This window comes from Mangifera indica, chromosome 4 (genome assembly GCF_011075055.1).
Source record: "Mangifera indica cultivar Alphonso chromosome 4, CATAS_Mindica_2.1, whole genome shotgun sequence".
NCBI lineage: Eukaryota > Viridiplantae > Streptophyta > Magnoliopsida > Sapindales > Anacardiaceae > Mangifera > Mangifera indica.
This window is the reverse complement of record NC_058140.1, coordinates 15375546-15390590: the sequence shown is the minus strand read 5'-3', so window position 1 is coordinate 15390590 and position 15045 is coordinate 15375546. Positions and strand designations below refer to the sequence as shown.

Below are 15045 nucleotides of genomic sequence, written 5' to 3'. Positions count from 1 at the left end.
AAACTATATACACATTTTTTAATAGACAATAAAATAGATAGATGATATTTTGCATAAGATAGATTATAATAACAATAATTAAAATATAAAAAAACCCGGATTATTGAAGTGTTTTGAAATATAAATGGAAAGAGGAGGAAAAATAAATAAGAAATATTGTTTTAGAATTTTTAGATTTATATGCTAAAATCAGCATACTAATTACCAAATGTCTTGATACACATTCATAATATAAAATAAGATATGAGATTAACTTTTGAACAGAATGAGAAATATTGATTTAACTTTGAAAGTGTTACTAAAGCACATTCAATAAATTCATTAATTATCTTGAACAGACCTTCAATCATTTTCTGAACTGAGCTAATAATATCCCAAATTGCAAGTGCATATTTTTCAAGCGGAAACGGAGGATATAATCTGACCTGGAGCCTCGTAGTTCTCCGTTCCACACTTCATTTCGTGTCTGTTAGCACAGCATGTAACTTCTTGGTCTCTGTGATAATACATTCCCTGTCAAAAAGAGCTGAAACAACTGCAACACCTTTCAGATTTGGTACACCCAGTCTCATCACATCGGATGCATTTGAAATACCGATGCCCCCAATTGCAACCACGGGTAACTTGGAAGACAAGCAGACAGTTTTTAATCCATCCAAACCTACGGTGAGATTATTTGCTTTGGTATTAGTTGGGTATACTCCGCCACAACCAATGTAATCGGCGCCATCAATCCAAGCTTGTTGGGCTTGCTGTGGTGTTTTGCATGATACACCGATGATCTTTTCAGGGCCAAGTAGAGTGCGGGCAACACGAGCAGGCATGTCAGACTGACCTACATGCACACCATCAGCATCACTAGCAAGGGCAATATCAATACGGTCATTTATCACTAGAGGTACTCCATGGGGACAACAAATTTTTAAACATGCTCGGGTTGCTTCCAGAAAATCCCCTGTGTCAGCATCTTTTTCTCTGCAAAGCAAATGAAAAGGCCATGAACATTAAACTGTGAAATTTTATATGCAAATGTAGTTACAAAGGCAATTGCTGTCATTCATATACCCAAGCTAGGAATTTGAAAATGAAAAAGAAAATTGTTACAACAAACTGCACAGATCTCTAGGATTATTTGAGAGAAATATTAGATTATACAGAAATTTAAGTAGCAAAACCAATGGCGACAAATAAGATATACACAGTACAGTGTCAGTATTACAATGAGCACATTATAAGATAACACATTTCAACAGTGACAAACCTCAATTGAATAATGGTGGCACCTCCTTCTATGGCAGCTTTAACAGCATCTGTTATTGAACGGCCCCACCTTTTGTTCATCCTTGAATCTGTAACAGCATACAAAAATAAGTCACTAGGATTAAACGCTTCTCGCCTGCAAGATGTACTCTTAAGCCTCAAAAGATGATCAAAGGGCCCTTGAGGTCCATTTCCAATAACAAGGTCTTTGCTGTAAACCAAGGCAGTTTCGATGTAGCGTTTAGCCACCTATGAGAGAGACAAATGAGCATTGGTGTACTGATGAAGTTAGTCCAAAAAGAAGAAAGAGAAACAAATGTAACAAAAGACACAATATACCAAGAGTCTGAGGAAAATGGTTCTAATAAAAATATATGGCAAGGTAGATCTTTAAGGCACAATTGTCGAAGCACAAATATTGGACTAGTTACCAAGATATCTAGGCATATACTGAACTGCTTAGTTTCTCCAAGTTCCTACTGGCAAAAAGTTGGAAAATACAAATCACAATAATATCTAACTCCTTGCACATCTCATTCTTATAGGTGAACAGTAAAGATGCCGTAAACAAAAATACACCTTTTTGTCCCCAGACATCCTTGCATCACATAACTATTAGAACTTAACCTAAGAAGACATCTAAATAGATAAATACCTTAACAGCTAAGAGCATCGGAGAACCTTTGGCTAGTTCAGCTGCTATACAGGAGGCTAAACTGCAACCAGTACCATGAGTATTACGTGTATTCACACGGGATGAACACAACTCATAAAAGTCCTTTCCTACAATAATCGAAGAAGTTGATATTCAGTGACATGAACTCTTTAGAAATACATATAAAACACGAGTTTAAATTTACCATCAAAGAAAATATCAATGGCATCTGATGAATCATGAAGGTCACCACCTTTGACAAGCACATTTCTGAAAATGCAAAATTAACTGTTTGTTTAAGCCCCATGCTTGTTTATGATGGGTGATAGGCAAGATAACAGTAAGAAAGTGAGTGAGTGAGAGAGAGGAGAAATGATTGGACAAATAAGAAATAGGTGAAGTTGGAGAGTAGAGGAACATAAAGAGCTGGTGGAGGCAAAAGGTAATATTCAATATTCATCAAGTCTTTCAAGCCTACCCACAAAACAACTTGGGGCAATGCATAGTGGCTTAAAAGAAACCCCCAACAAAAACCTAACTTTTTAGAACTCTAGCTTAAAACAAATCATAGTAAGACTGAAATCTCTGGACGTCAAGAGTAAAATACTGTCTGACATAGCTACTAAAATTGTTATTCTAAACTACATATTAGTTTAACTCAAACAAGTTTCCAATTTAATTTTATTCATTCAATCTATCACAAGATGTACATAATCTAACAGAAAAGTGGAAAAAACCTCCATAAAGCCGAATCTAGTGACCCAAGAGACAAGAATAGGTTCAGGATGCATTAGAGAAAAGGCAAGAAACAGACTATAAAGTTCATTGTCTTACATCAAACAGCTTACAAACTAGAGTGATATTACTTTTCCTCTTGGCATAATTGCATGCCCCAAAATGTTTATGGACTTTTCTGTCTATAATCTCATTTTATTACCCTCTAGATTTTTCATTAATTCTAATATTCTCAAGTACTTGTATACCATATATGACAAAGACAAAAGTCTCACCAGTTGAGGCTTCAGCCTCACCACAGTATGAGGAAAATTGACTTTCTGACACCCGCTTTAAAAAATTGAAAACTCGAGTTCTATAACAGATCTCTAATTGGTAAACAACACAATCAATTTGGCACTAACCTTGAGCCCAAATTATGTAATAACTTTGCAGCAGATCTCATGTCAGCAACTGTTGCGACTTGCATGCCAAGTAAAGCAGATGCCTCTTTTACATTTGGGGTCACTATGTCAGCCATAGGAAGAAGATCCTCTCTGCATCAAGAGCCAGAAAGCAATATCTAACTTTGATTTTTTTTTTTTTTTTTACAGTTTCTAATGGACAACTTTATAACTAAAAACAAAGATAAGAATGACTAAGAAATACAAACATGGCTACGTGTGTTCAATGAATAAAAAAAAAATATGTAGATGATTTCTTCTGTAATTATAACTGCAAATCATGCTTTCATTGGCCCAAGTTGTCAAACAAGGAAGACTTACAGCAGCTGCTGAAATGTTTAGTGATAGATCATTTAAAAAAGGAAGCCTATGGCTTCAAACAAAAACTTAGAGAGGAACATCAAGGGATGCAGTGATGTAGAAGGTTGCTTCCGAAAAGCAACAGAGGAAAATATGATAAAAGGGTCTTAATTTATTAGAGCGTGCAATACAAACAAAATTTGGTGATGGAAAAGTGGAAGTCACAACTAACAAGCATCAAACTCTGGAACCGAAAATCAGCAGCTTTATGAATATTAATTGTTATTAATATGAGGAAGTTTCCACATACCGAAACCCAGAGACAATGGAAGGGCCAGCAAGCACATCTCCACTGGTAGATACCATGACAGGATCAACAACTAAAGCTGCCTTCAGTTACCAGAATAAGTCAACCCAAAGCTACTAGAATTGAAATCAAGAGAACTAGGTATTTAAATCTATAGCATACCTCGAACTGGGAACTCTCTAAGACTTTGACGGAGAACCTTGACTAGGTCAGTTGAAGGCAGCATACCTGTTTTAACCTAATAACACATTATAGCTAGTTTAAAATCAACTTATTACTATTACAAGTAAGCACAGAGCCAAAAAATCAAGCCATATTTAATAAAGTCCAAAATAAACAAAAAGTTAACCATTTCAGAAGTGATGTAATTCCTCATCTCTCTTCAACGTAACACATACTATTACCATTATTATAAACGACTATACCACTGCAGAACATAAGCTAACAGTAACAAATATTATCCAAAAAAGCTGTATAAATTTTCATAAAAACAACATATATCCTTTTTTCTTCATTAAAATTCTACTCCTACGCAATCAACAAAAAGCACTTGTAAATCAAAATACCAATCCCAGAAAATCAGCAATCAGTGACAAAACTCACCACGTCGACTTGCATATCAGAAAGAACAGACTTCAACTGCGCTGCAACAAAATCTTCAGGCACAATATTTACACCCTGACAATCACAAATAGCTCAGAATAAAATCAGGAATGTGTTGTACCGACGCATACAATCAGAAACATATCAGACCTTTCATTAACACTCAGCTCACAAAGAACTTAATGTTCAATATTATTAATTTCTTTACACACAAAACAAGAAAAACATAATCATCATGTGATATGGCAATTCCTTTATTTTATAAAAAATGTTATTTTGACAATATTACCAGAATTTTGCATCCTGTCACCAGATGGTTATGGCAAAATGTCTATATTTTACCATAAATAAAAATATACGTATACAGTTTTGAATACACAATTAAATATAAGGTTGATATGTCATAACAACTAATTATATAATGCCACAGTCAAAACAACCAATTATATGATGACACATAATTTGTGCACTTTAAACAGTATGCTAATAGCATTACTATTTTACAATTTATACTAAAATTCTATTACTAATCAAACATCAAAATCTTGCAATATGCAGAGTTACAAAAGTTTCTTGTTATCATTACTAAAATTCTTTGTAAATTATGTTTCTTATCAAACAAATTTTATTCAATCCAAAACAATTATATTTGTTTTCTACTAAATATGAGCAAAGCAAACAGAGTGCAAGCAAAGCACAACCTGAACTCCAACGGTGTTCTGAGCGGTCACTGCAGTTAACACAGTGGAACAATAAACGCCACGTGCCGCGCAAGCTTTTAGATCGGCTTGAATTCCGGCGCCGGCACCGGAATCGGAGCCGGCGACAGTCAAGACGTGTGGAAATTTCATCTTAGAATCGCCACCACTATCTTCTCCTTGCATTGCAACAAAAGTTCGCGTTCTGAATCTCGAGCAGGAAAACTGCAATCTCAAAAACAGGAAATTAGCGTCTGTTTGGCGGCCGAGAAAGTGCAGGAAAAGAAAGGTTGTAATGTAGATAAAAGTAAGCTAGACAAGAAAAGTCATGTGAGCGCGATAAATCAAAGTTTGATTTTAATTTTTTATTTTTTATTCTCTATCTACCTTGTAGTTGTAGAAGGAGACGTGAGAGAGGACGCCAGAGACGGCCATGAGAAGCAACAAATTCTTTCTTTCTCCTTCTAAATTTTAATTAAAATTAAAAGTTAATTATAATAACCATAATTTGAGGGGTTAAAGTAATTGACTTACCCAAAATGATTACAGGGACATAACAAACAAATTAGGGTGGGAAGAAATTATCTCGAAATAACAAATTAGGGTTAATGAAACTATTCATATAAAACTTGTTTTTCTCCTCAATTTTACCCCACTCATAATAATATATTTATAATAGATAAAAAATTTAAATACCTATTCATTCTTAAATTATTATTAAATCTTTTATTAAATATAAAAATAATTTAATAATAATATTAAAAAATATATAATTTTATCAATTTTTTTTTTAGATTTTAAAAATTAATATTTAACACTTATATCTGAATTTGAAAAAATAATTTTTTTCTCTCTCTGACCATTGACAACAAATGTGATTAATTGCTAAATGACGAGCGTCGTCCTTTGCTAAATGGCCTTAGTCATCTATTATGGACAATATTCGAAAACCCAATCTTCTGGGAGTTTCAAAATAACGGATTGGATTTACATGACCCAATCTACACCTGACATGTATGCTTTCTTAACATCAGGATTGAAAACTTCTTTGCTACTTGCATCAAAAACGTATAAACCATCAACCAAAGAGGCAGTTCCACGACACCAATGTAAGATGGTATCCCAGTCTGTCTAAAGCACCCTAAAATGATGCAGCATTGATCCAACGAACAAAGACAGGCAACCCTGAATGCATTCAATCAACTTTTTCGTTAACTTCAGCTTATGCCAACGTCTGCAGTCGGCTGAGTTTTTTTGGAAATTTTCCTGAAACAAGGTTGTGAGACGAGTCTATGTAAATAGGCCTGTGAAGTACCATTCTAGACTTGAGCCACTGATTTTATATATTGATGAGAAAGACGTGTAAAATTTTTAGTTTACCTATTCAGGCTGGGATTTGACCTCTCTGTCAGTAACTTTTCTTTTTTCCCCGTATAACTGGTTACCAGGAAGCCTAATTGCTGTCAACAACATGCATCAAGTAAAGTAGATGGGATGATGATGCATTGAAGATGTGAGACGACAGAGTGTTTTAACAATTATTCTGAACACTATTTACATCATGTTTTAATTACAAAGTGATATTTTCCCATTTAATCAGATCAAATAATGTGTGCACTCTACATACACTGTAACTAAAGCTTTACACACCAATATTATGCACAAGTTCTTCACAAATTCACAACCCCATCACATGTTATCTGTTAGGTTTACATACCATGGCCCATGAACACGAACAGAGACAGTGGCTGCCACCACCAGAACTTCAGCAGCTTCCACCACCATTTCAGTAAGGCTTACAGCTCCAATCTGCCTGAGGGCCATTTCTACCAACTTTCTTCCATTGCTTCCACTTCCCCCAAGCACAACTCCTCTTGCAGCTAGATAAACAGCGCGAGATACCTTTTCAAATACTGCATCTCCAGCTTGCAAGCTTTTTGCCAGCATCCTGGTCATTACTGCCTTTCTCACTTGAAGCTTATCAGAATCTACTGCCTTGCCATCATCGCTAGACACTCCACCAATTACTTCAACAATATCTTCAATTCCTGCATCTTCAATGCGGTCTAAGAGCTCCAATAATCTTGCAGTGCAGTTAGATGCTATATTTTCCATGTCTGCAAGGCTGGTTACCGCCTGCTCACTGAGGAGGGTTTGCCGGCAGACGAGAATGCTGCAATTGAAATAACAGAATTAAAACATGATATATCAGGTAAGCTCATAAAAAGATGATGTTTCTATATTGAGGCTGGGAAAGAATTTCTGAAGTCACAAACCTGGTGGAAACTACAATAATCTTCTGAATCTGAGCCTGAAGAGCTCTCAACCTCAAGAGGTTAAGCACTAAAGTTTCCGGCAAAGATTCTTGTGTTAGACCAGAGATCCTACTTACTAACTTCAACAAGCCAAGCCTCACTGACAAATCAAGTTTTTCTCCCTTACATTCTGGTTGCTGAATATCTGATCCAGAAAGGGGGTAAGACAATGAGTTAAGAAAAATGTTTATAAACTCACTCCTGTAACACTAAAAGGCTCCCTGGAAATCAAATTCTTACCTGAAGTACAAGAGGAAGATGTATTTTGGCTTTCACCTGTTTTGACCAGAAAGCTTCCACCAGTTCTCAGGGTGGTAGAAGGCAGAGCCCTTCCAGACACACTTTCATGCCTTGCCAAAGCTGAAAGAGAATTCATGTGCTCATCCCACTCCCGATCTTTGCAAGTCCACACAGATGAAAGCCACTGTAAAGTCAACGGTAAAGAGCTGTAGGCATCAGAGGGGGGTCCATAACAGTTTGCAAAAGCTTTTCTAAGGTAGGCAAAACCAGCTGGCCCATTCAACAAAGGCTCCATGAGTCTTATGCGTGCTTTGCTTATCTCTTGCCTAAGAGCCTGACAGAAATAATTCCATATCATACTACCACTATGCAATTAAATGATTCAACTCATGGACCCAAAAAAAAAAAAACAGACACTCACCTGAATCTGCTCTAGAACAAAGCGCAAACCCCCGATCATTGCAATAACAGGTGAATAATTTGATCCATCACCGGCCTGACATATCTCAGTTAACTCTTTCAGTAAATTCTGGTTATTGGTCTTCATCTCATCATCCTTGGTGGGAGAAGAGAGTTTCTGCAAAGTGCTCAAGGCAAACTCCAGAATCCTTCCAAGATAATTAATGTCCAGGTTACCCGAATTCAGAACCTGAGGGAAAAAATTAACCACCAATTAGAATTAATGGCATTGTGTGACACAGCAGTGGCATAAGTCTATAGCTACTACCTGAGCAAGAATTTCCAGATCAATAGCTTCAGTAATTTCTTCTTTCCAGCTCTGAGGAGCCATCTCACATATTTCATCCCTCACTTCCTTCACTAGTTGAATAACCCGGTCATATTTAGGCTCGTCTAGTTTCAAGGATTCAATGATGCCATCCCAGAAAGCATTCTCCATTGTCTCTCTTATCTTGGCCTGCCAAATGCAACATATCAGTGTCAAACTTTAAATTATCATCATAGTGAATCAAACAACCGGCGACCATTGGCATTTCCAAAATTTAAACCGAGGCTTTCCAGAATCAGATGCTGGTGGTAGTTGTAACAGCATTATAATTGTCCACACAGAAACTCAAAAAAGGAAGAAGGCAGTAATAGGGTGAACTCTAGGTTCTTTAGAAATAAGAAAAAGTGTTGATCAGCCGACAACTATACAGTTCCCCATAAACCAGCCATCACGTCAGGAATAAATATTTAATAACAAAAAACTGCACTGACCTTGATACTGTTTTGATTGTCATCGGTGATGCTGGAGCTATCAACAAAAGCACGGTGGTTATGGACAAATTCATTAACGATCAATTCATTCTCAGTGACCGTCTGTTTTTCAACAGATGAAACCAACTGACCATCTTTGTGGCTGTTACCAGGTGCAGAGAAACCAATTCCTTTGGGCGGGGATGTATTCTCCTTAAATAAGGAGCGAACAACAGTGCTTGGTCTTTCAACACCCTCAGTCAGATCACTTCTGCTATCAACACTAGCAACAGATGGAGGAACAGCAGGGGAACTAGATGGACTGGGGGTTAAAAAGTTTGTGATGGGAGACCCAACTGGGCTTCCATTTTCCTTTGCTTCAAAATACTTGGATCTTGTTTCAGATAGTGCAAATTCCATGCGCTCAATCCCAGCTTCTCCACCGAGATGATGTACTTTTTCCCTTAAAAGTTTTTGGTCCTCAGTAACCTGCATGAAACAAAGTTGATCAAGTAGCTTATATTAGTATAGAGAACATATATAGTCAAGAATGGGGATACAGAACTTTAACCCTCTTCATAATCAACATGCCTACTGTGCAGAGATCTTTCAAATGTGGAAGGAGCAATGCTACGTGCATCTAAAATGAGTACCACAATAATGTGATTCGGTGTTACTTTATCCTTAATAAAAAAATCACCCAATCACATAATAACATATCATCTTGGTACTCACTTTTAGGTGCACATAGTTTTATTGATATGAAAATGCCTCTTGATTATGAACAGAATTAGATGTAAGTAGTAAACTCTGCTCCAAATTAAAATGTAGAAGTGGCTTCGTCCATTGAGTTTCTAAAACTTATTCATGTCATAGTGTGAGGTTTCCATGAAAATGATATCAATACCTGTTTCTGAATAGCCTTCATATCATGAGTAAGAGCAGCATTTTCTCCATCTGGAGTCATCCTGCATTTTTTAATCATAGAGAGTTCAAGCTGGCATGCAGCTCTCACCAAATCATCTTCCAATGACTTAGCATCCTTAACTTTCCACATCACAAAGCAATTCAAATAGGAGCACCATGCTTTATCAAATGCAGCAAGCTGAGACCTGAAGGTCCACCGTTTTGGCAGCAAAGAGTCAGACTCTTCATCAAAACTCTGTATTGGCCCCTCCAGTATAATCTTTATCAACATCTCAAACTGTCTAACAAATTCTTCTGCAGATTTGGCCAGAGCAATCTCGCGCTCTCCTTGACCACTGAGCACCGCATCTGGGTGGCCCAAAATCATGTAAGCACAAAGAACTACTCTCACTGGATACCTTGACAATTTAGATGGACATCTGCCTGCCATCCTAGAGGAACCTACTTTCTTTGCCTCTCTGCTTTTTAGAGGAATTCGAGAATTAGGTCTTCTCTTGGGGGAAACAACTCTTTTAAGAAGGTGATCAATGTTATCTAAAGTGAATGTATGACTGTCAACAGCACCAACAGCCCTGGAGATTTTAAGGCGGCTCTCAAGCCGGTCAAGTAGAGCTTTCACAGTTTGAAGGGTACCAGTTGACTCAATCAGAATGGCCAACTGTTCAAACGGCATCAACTTGACAGCACTCTCATTTATCTTAAAGGCATCATAAGCTTTTGCCAACTCCAAGGTAGTTCTCCTCTGATTACGAAATTGCCTCCAGAACCTAGCACAAATAATATACCTATAAGGTTTCAAATCTTATCATCAAACTCAACCGCTAAAACATCACCTAAATGACATGGCTGAGGAAAGAAACTTATCTTCAAGGATTAGAACTAATTTATTGAACCCTCAAAAAGGACATTCAAATTTGTATACCTCGCTAATTTTCTGGAAAGGTGATCGGCCTGTTTGCACATCCTAAAAGAAACAGGATTACTCAGCCGTCCTCTCTGCCTTAAGTATTCTGCTCTTTGCAACTTTGCCTGATATCATATAAATTCAAAAAGAATATAGAAGGTTAAGTGGTGGAGGGAAGAAAGAATAAGGTGGGGGTTTGGTTGAGGGTAAAGAAAGACTACTTTGATAATCTATTTTTTATTACTTACATTACTTTGTTTGGTTTATAAGTAATAAAATATTCCAGTAATCTTCTATTACCAATGGTAATGTAACAGATAATATAAGTGATAATTTTATTACCACCTTCATTTTAGGTATTTAAATATTATCAAAGTAATCTTCATTTTATTATAATTACATCCTTATTTATTATTTTTTAGATAACTTCATTTTCAATTAATATAATAAGTAACATAAAAAATGTTTAGAATAATTATACCTAAAGACATTTAAGTAAAATAATATACTAACATTCTTTTATTCTCTTTAACCAAACATAATAATTATTTATACCTATCAATTTTTACCAAATTTTATCAAACATAATAATAATGTATACCTAATAATTTTCTAGATAATCTATCTTCGAGGTAATATTTCAATTTTGATAATAAAACATGACCCAAACAAAACACACCCTAAGAAGATAGATCAAGAAACACAAAAATATGCATACCCTTTGCAATCGATCTTCCAACTGATCACTAATTCTCCTCCTTTCAATCTCACGTTGGTGAGAGACAATCTTAGCTACCCGCCTAACTTTCAAAAACCGAGCACGTGCCCTCTTCTTCTCAGCTTCCAACAATAGCAGTCGATTCTTCTCAGCAGCTGCTCGCTTCTGGTGGATTGCAGCACACACAAGCTCCTTATACTTGCTTTCACGAGCCATCCTTCGCAGCAATGACTGAGATGACCGCTCCTTTAATTTGGCCCTTCTTTGGCTGTAAGCCTTGAGGATAAGCATTCTATTGGTCTCTGCCTGTTGAACCCTAGATTCCACTTTTGAGCCAAGAATCTCACGTTCCCTCTCATAGCGCATTTCTACCCCCGTTTTAGCTGCTTGTCGCAACTCATCTAGCCTAGCCAGACGCATCTGAGCATTTGCCAAAATGCTTAGCCTGTTGAATTCAACAGTGGGTCAGCTTGCAAACTTAAATCAATCATAAAGTGTTGAAAGAGTAGTGTTACATACACAAACAACGACGCGTCATCATATGATTGGATAGTTGAAAATTAAAGATAAAACAACACCAAATCACATAGTGACACATCATTGTTTATGCACATAGTTTTATTGACATTGAAATTATACTTATTAACAGAAATGCTATTACCACAACAACATCTCTAGTTGACAAGGTTGCAATCAATTTGCTATGGTGATTCTCCTATAGAATCAACAATTATAGTCATCATTGTTGCCCTAATTAGAAAGGAATTGCTTTGATTGACCTTTGTGTACAGAAGAATCTCAACATGCACCTAATTAGAGCCAAAATGGAATATGATAGGGGCAGGAAATAAAAAGGATAACAAAGACAAGTAATCAAGATCATAAACCCTATCAAGTAAAATAATAAAGATAGTACAATAATTGCTCTAATCCAAGTTAAAAGCTTTTATAAACAGAACAAGGATACATTCACAAAAGGGTGGGCCACAAAATATTTGAAGAAGAGAAGTGTAATCATACTCTCACAGTGAGACTCCCACAACCAAGCAAGACCCATCGGTAAAGTAGGATGATCAAAGAAACACAATTCAGATAAGGCTGGGACCAAAATGAAGAGTGTGGGGACTTACTAGACTTGATTTCTCAGAAAAACTTAGTCAATATCAACATGTTAAATACCCGTGGACTGTTAAAATCTAATACAGCTTTTAGTTTTTACCTCTTCTGCTGGGCTGCTTGAAGCTTCGCTTCAAGACGCTGACCAAGGTCCTCCTCATGAGATGAGGACTGTGAAGGGCTCCTCAGCTTCGATCTAGCCTTGCTTGATAACTTCTCATAGAATTGCTGCACTCAAAAGAAAAAGGGTATTAGACAAATGCTAATTTCAGTTAAGCTTACATTTAGCTAAATCAAACTATACAAAGAGGGAAACCTTTCAAACCAAAATGCAAAATATTGTTACAACCACTCAAAGAAAAGAATATTAACCAGACAAACCCGCAAAGAATAAAAAAAACAGAAACAAAAGATGCTATTACCATAAAAAGAAAGTAAACATGCTCAACTCAAATAAGGAAAATTTTCAAACTAACCAGATAATCCTAATCTATCACTAGAAAAAGAAAGCAGAAAACAATAGAAGTATAAAGAATGTGAAAAGAACATTTCTTTAAAAAAAAAAAATCAACCATAATTTTCACAGGGAGGGACAAGCCCATGTGCAAAACATACCAAATAAAAAAGTGCAAAGGAAATTCAACGACAAGGATCACCCACCTTACCAAACAAAAGTAAAAATTCAAAATAAAGATTTTACAAAACTTTACCCAGATAAAAACAACCAATTTGAGTATTTAAATCTTCCAATTTTCCACAACTCAAAACCAAGAAATAATTACAAAGATTCCGAAGCTAAACTCGCAGTCCATGATACCTACCTAACTTAAAGTACAAGAAAACCCAAAAAAAAAAAAACAAGGCTAGTTTTAAAAAAATCATGAATTACTTTCAAATCAGAATTTTCATCACATATAACACAACAAAAAAATTTATCCATGGTCTCTCCTAATGTTAGAAGAATTATACATCGTTCAATTTATAAGAAAAGAATCCAAAAAAAAAAAAGAAAGAAAAGAAACAAAGAAAGAAAATTTTCATCACATAGTAAATAATCAGCAATAAAAATATATGGGTTTTTAAGTTTCTCAAATTCATCACAGAATAACATACTGAACTTGAAAATAGAGTTAAACCTGTCTGCGAAGATCAGCAAGTCGAAGCTTGGCTTCAATTTCTTCAACAGTGCAAGGACTTTTATTTTCGTTCAAAAGCCTCTTCCGAATCCTCCCAGGGACTCTGATTGGCGAAGAAAACGAAGACATTTCGGCGGTTTCATCACTGAGAGAAAATTCCATGGCAAAACCCGCAACTCTCTCCGTTTCAGCCATAACTAACACATAAAGGGATAAAATTTTGATCAAATAATTTGGAAGCTAGGAACTGACGAGGCGAGACTAGTGAAAATTGATTCTAGGCAATTGAGCTGATTTGGTTTAAAAGAGAAACAGAGAAGAATTTTGGAGCATTTTTATGAAGACGATGGAAGAGTGATGAAGCGTGTTGTGTTTGTTTTGTGTGCGATTGAATTTATTTATCTGGGTATTTGACACGCAAGGCTTTTGGCGAAACAGTACGTTGAATCCAGGCGATGTAAATTTCATATTTTTTTGGACTTAAATACCCCTGAGATCACTTATATTTATTATTAAAAATGGATCATTATTATAAAAACACCATCTAAAATATTATTTAATAGTTATAATAAAAAATATTAATATATTATTTTATTTAAATACCTTTTATATAATAATTTTATATTATTATTTATTATATTAATTAAATTAAAAATAAAAAATATTTTTATTTTAAAAAAATTAATAAATAAGGTTAAAATTATTACAAAATCAAAATTATATTTACAATTTTTTAATTAATAATCTAAATACTTTTAATATTATTTGTGATATTATCGATAATAATAAAAAATATTATAATTTTTATTATTTATAAATAAAAATACCAAAATAGTCTATCATCACCATCCATAAAAGAGGCCCTGCATTATCAAATTGAAAATGGAAATTAATTTTGTTGGGCAAAGTCTAAAAGTTAGTTGGTTTGGTTGAATTGCATGAGTTAGGGTTAGGGTTAGGTAGAAGTCACAAAAATAATTTGCTTCAATAATCAATCTAATTTCCTTAGGCTTAGTTGTCAACCATACAATAAATAATTCATTATGGAATGTCCACCCAAATACTCAACATATTTTCCTCTTTACTCATCCTTGTTTTCTTTAGTTGAAATGAAGGCAAAATATTCTTGAAAAAGCTTAATTTTTTTAAGATTAATAAAATAATATTGAAAGCAACACTTCAAAGCAATACACTTATCAAAACAAGCATATGATATAAGGCATGACATGAATATTAAATATTAATTCTACCTTTAATGTTATAAATTTATTATTCCTAAAGTTGTGCTGTGTTTTCTTTTTATATGTTAATTTATTAACAGGGCATTATTTTTTTAATGATCAAAAAATTTATGTATACATATTTTGAGTATATAAATATGTATATACTTTATGTATATCATAATGTGATTAGAAGATTTTAAATTAAAGATAAAGTAACACTCAATCATATAATGATACATATAAGTGTGTACACATTTATGTATTTAAA

The 15045-nt window shown here is 35.0% G+C and overlaps 2 protein-coding genes across 3 annotated transcripts; both read right to left on the bottom strand.

Annotated features, from left to right (window-relative positions):
* Nucleotides 1-249: 249 nt before the first annotated feature.
* Nucleotides 250-5526, bottom strand: LOC123214960 (thiamine biosynthetic bifunctional enzyme TH1, chloroplastic). Its single transcript, XM_044634986.1, has 10 exons — nucleotides 5389-5526; nucleotides 5005-5226; nucleotides 4304-4378; nucleotides 3863-3938; nucleotides 3704-3779; nucleotides 3055-3186; nucleotides 2121-2185; nucleotides 1916-2043; nucleotides 1262-1509; nucleotides 250-975 (listed from the first exon to the last, which is right to left on the bottom strand). Exons 1-10 carry the CDS (start codon nucleotides 5434-5436, stop codon nucleotides 456-458), a joined length of 1590 nt encoding a protein of 529 aa, XP_044490921.1. The 5' UTR covers nucleotides 5437-5526; the 3' UTR covers nucleotides 250-455.
* Nucleotides 5527-6515: 989 nt separating this feature from the next.
* On the bottom strand, nucleotides 6516-13931 carry LOC123213797. Of its 2 annotated transcripts, XM_044633383.1 has the most exons (12): nucleotides 13555-13930; nucleotides 12522-12646; nucleotides 11964-12111; nucleotides 11303-11747; nucleotides 10603-10709; nucleotides 9661-10447; nucleotides 8775-9242; nucleotides 8284-8472; nucleotides 7978-8205; nucleotides 7557-7890; nucleotides 7278-7461; nucleotides 6516-7174 (listed from the first exon to the last, which is right to left on the bottom strand). In XM_044633383.1, the coding sequence occupies exons 3-12, from the start codon at nucleotides 11972-11974 to the stop codon at nucleotides 6691-6693; spliced, it is 3237 nt and encodes a 1078-aa protein (XP_044489318.1). In that variant the 5' UTR covers nucleotides 11975-12111; nucleotides 12522-12646; nucleotides 13555-13930; the 3' UTR covers nucleotides 6516-6690. The 2 variants fall into 2 exon arrangements, with proteins under 2 accessions (XP_044489318.1, XP_044489317.1); XM_044633382.1 differs by lacking the exon at nucleotides 11964-12111 and having other exon boundaries at nucleotides 13555-13931.
* Nucleotides 13932-15045: the final 1114 nt, after the last annotated feature.

Excerpts from the sequence above, each read along its gene's own strand:
- LOC123214960 (XM_044634986.1), bottom strand. The coding sequence starts at position 5,436 with ATGGCCGTCTCTGGCGTCCTCTCTCACGTCTCCTTCTACAACTACAAG. Across the intron at positions 4,379-5,004 it reads AGAACACCGTTGGAGTTCAG|GGTGTAAATATTGTGCCTGA; the intron begins GTTGTGCTTTGC and ends TGTGATTGTCAG. Across the intron at positions 976-1,261 it reads GCCACCATTATTCAATTGAG|AGAAAAAGATGCTGACACAG; the intron begins GTTTGTCACTGT and ends TTTGCTTTGCAG.
- LOC123213797 (XM_044633382.1), bottom strand. The coding sequence starts at position 13,749 with ATGGCTGAAACGGAGAGAGTTGCGGGTTTTGCCATGGAATTTTCTCTC. Across the intron at positions 11,748-12,521 it reads CAAGCAGCCCAGCAGAAGAG|GCTAAGCATTTTGGCAAATG; the intron begins GTAAAAACTAAA and ends TGAATTCAACAG. Across the intron at positions 7,462-7,556 it reads ATCTTCCTCTTGTACTTCAG|ATATTCAGCAACCAGAATGT; the intron begins GTAAGAATTTGA and ends TTTCTGGATCAG.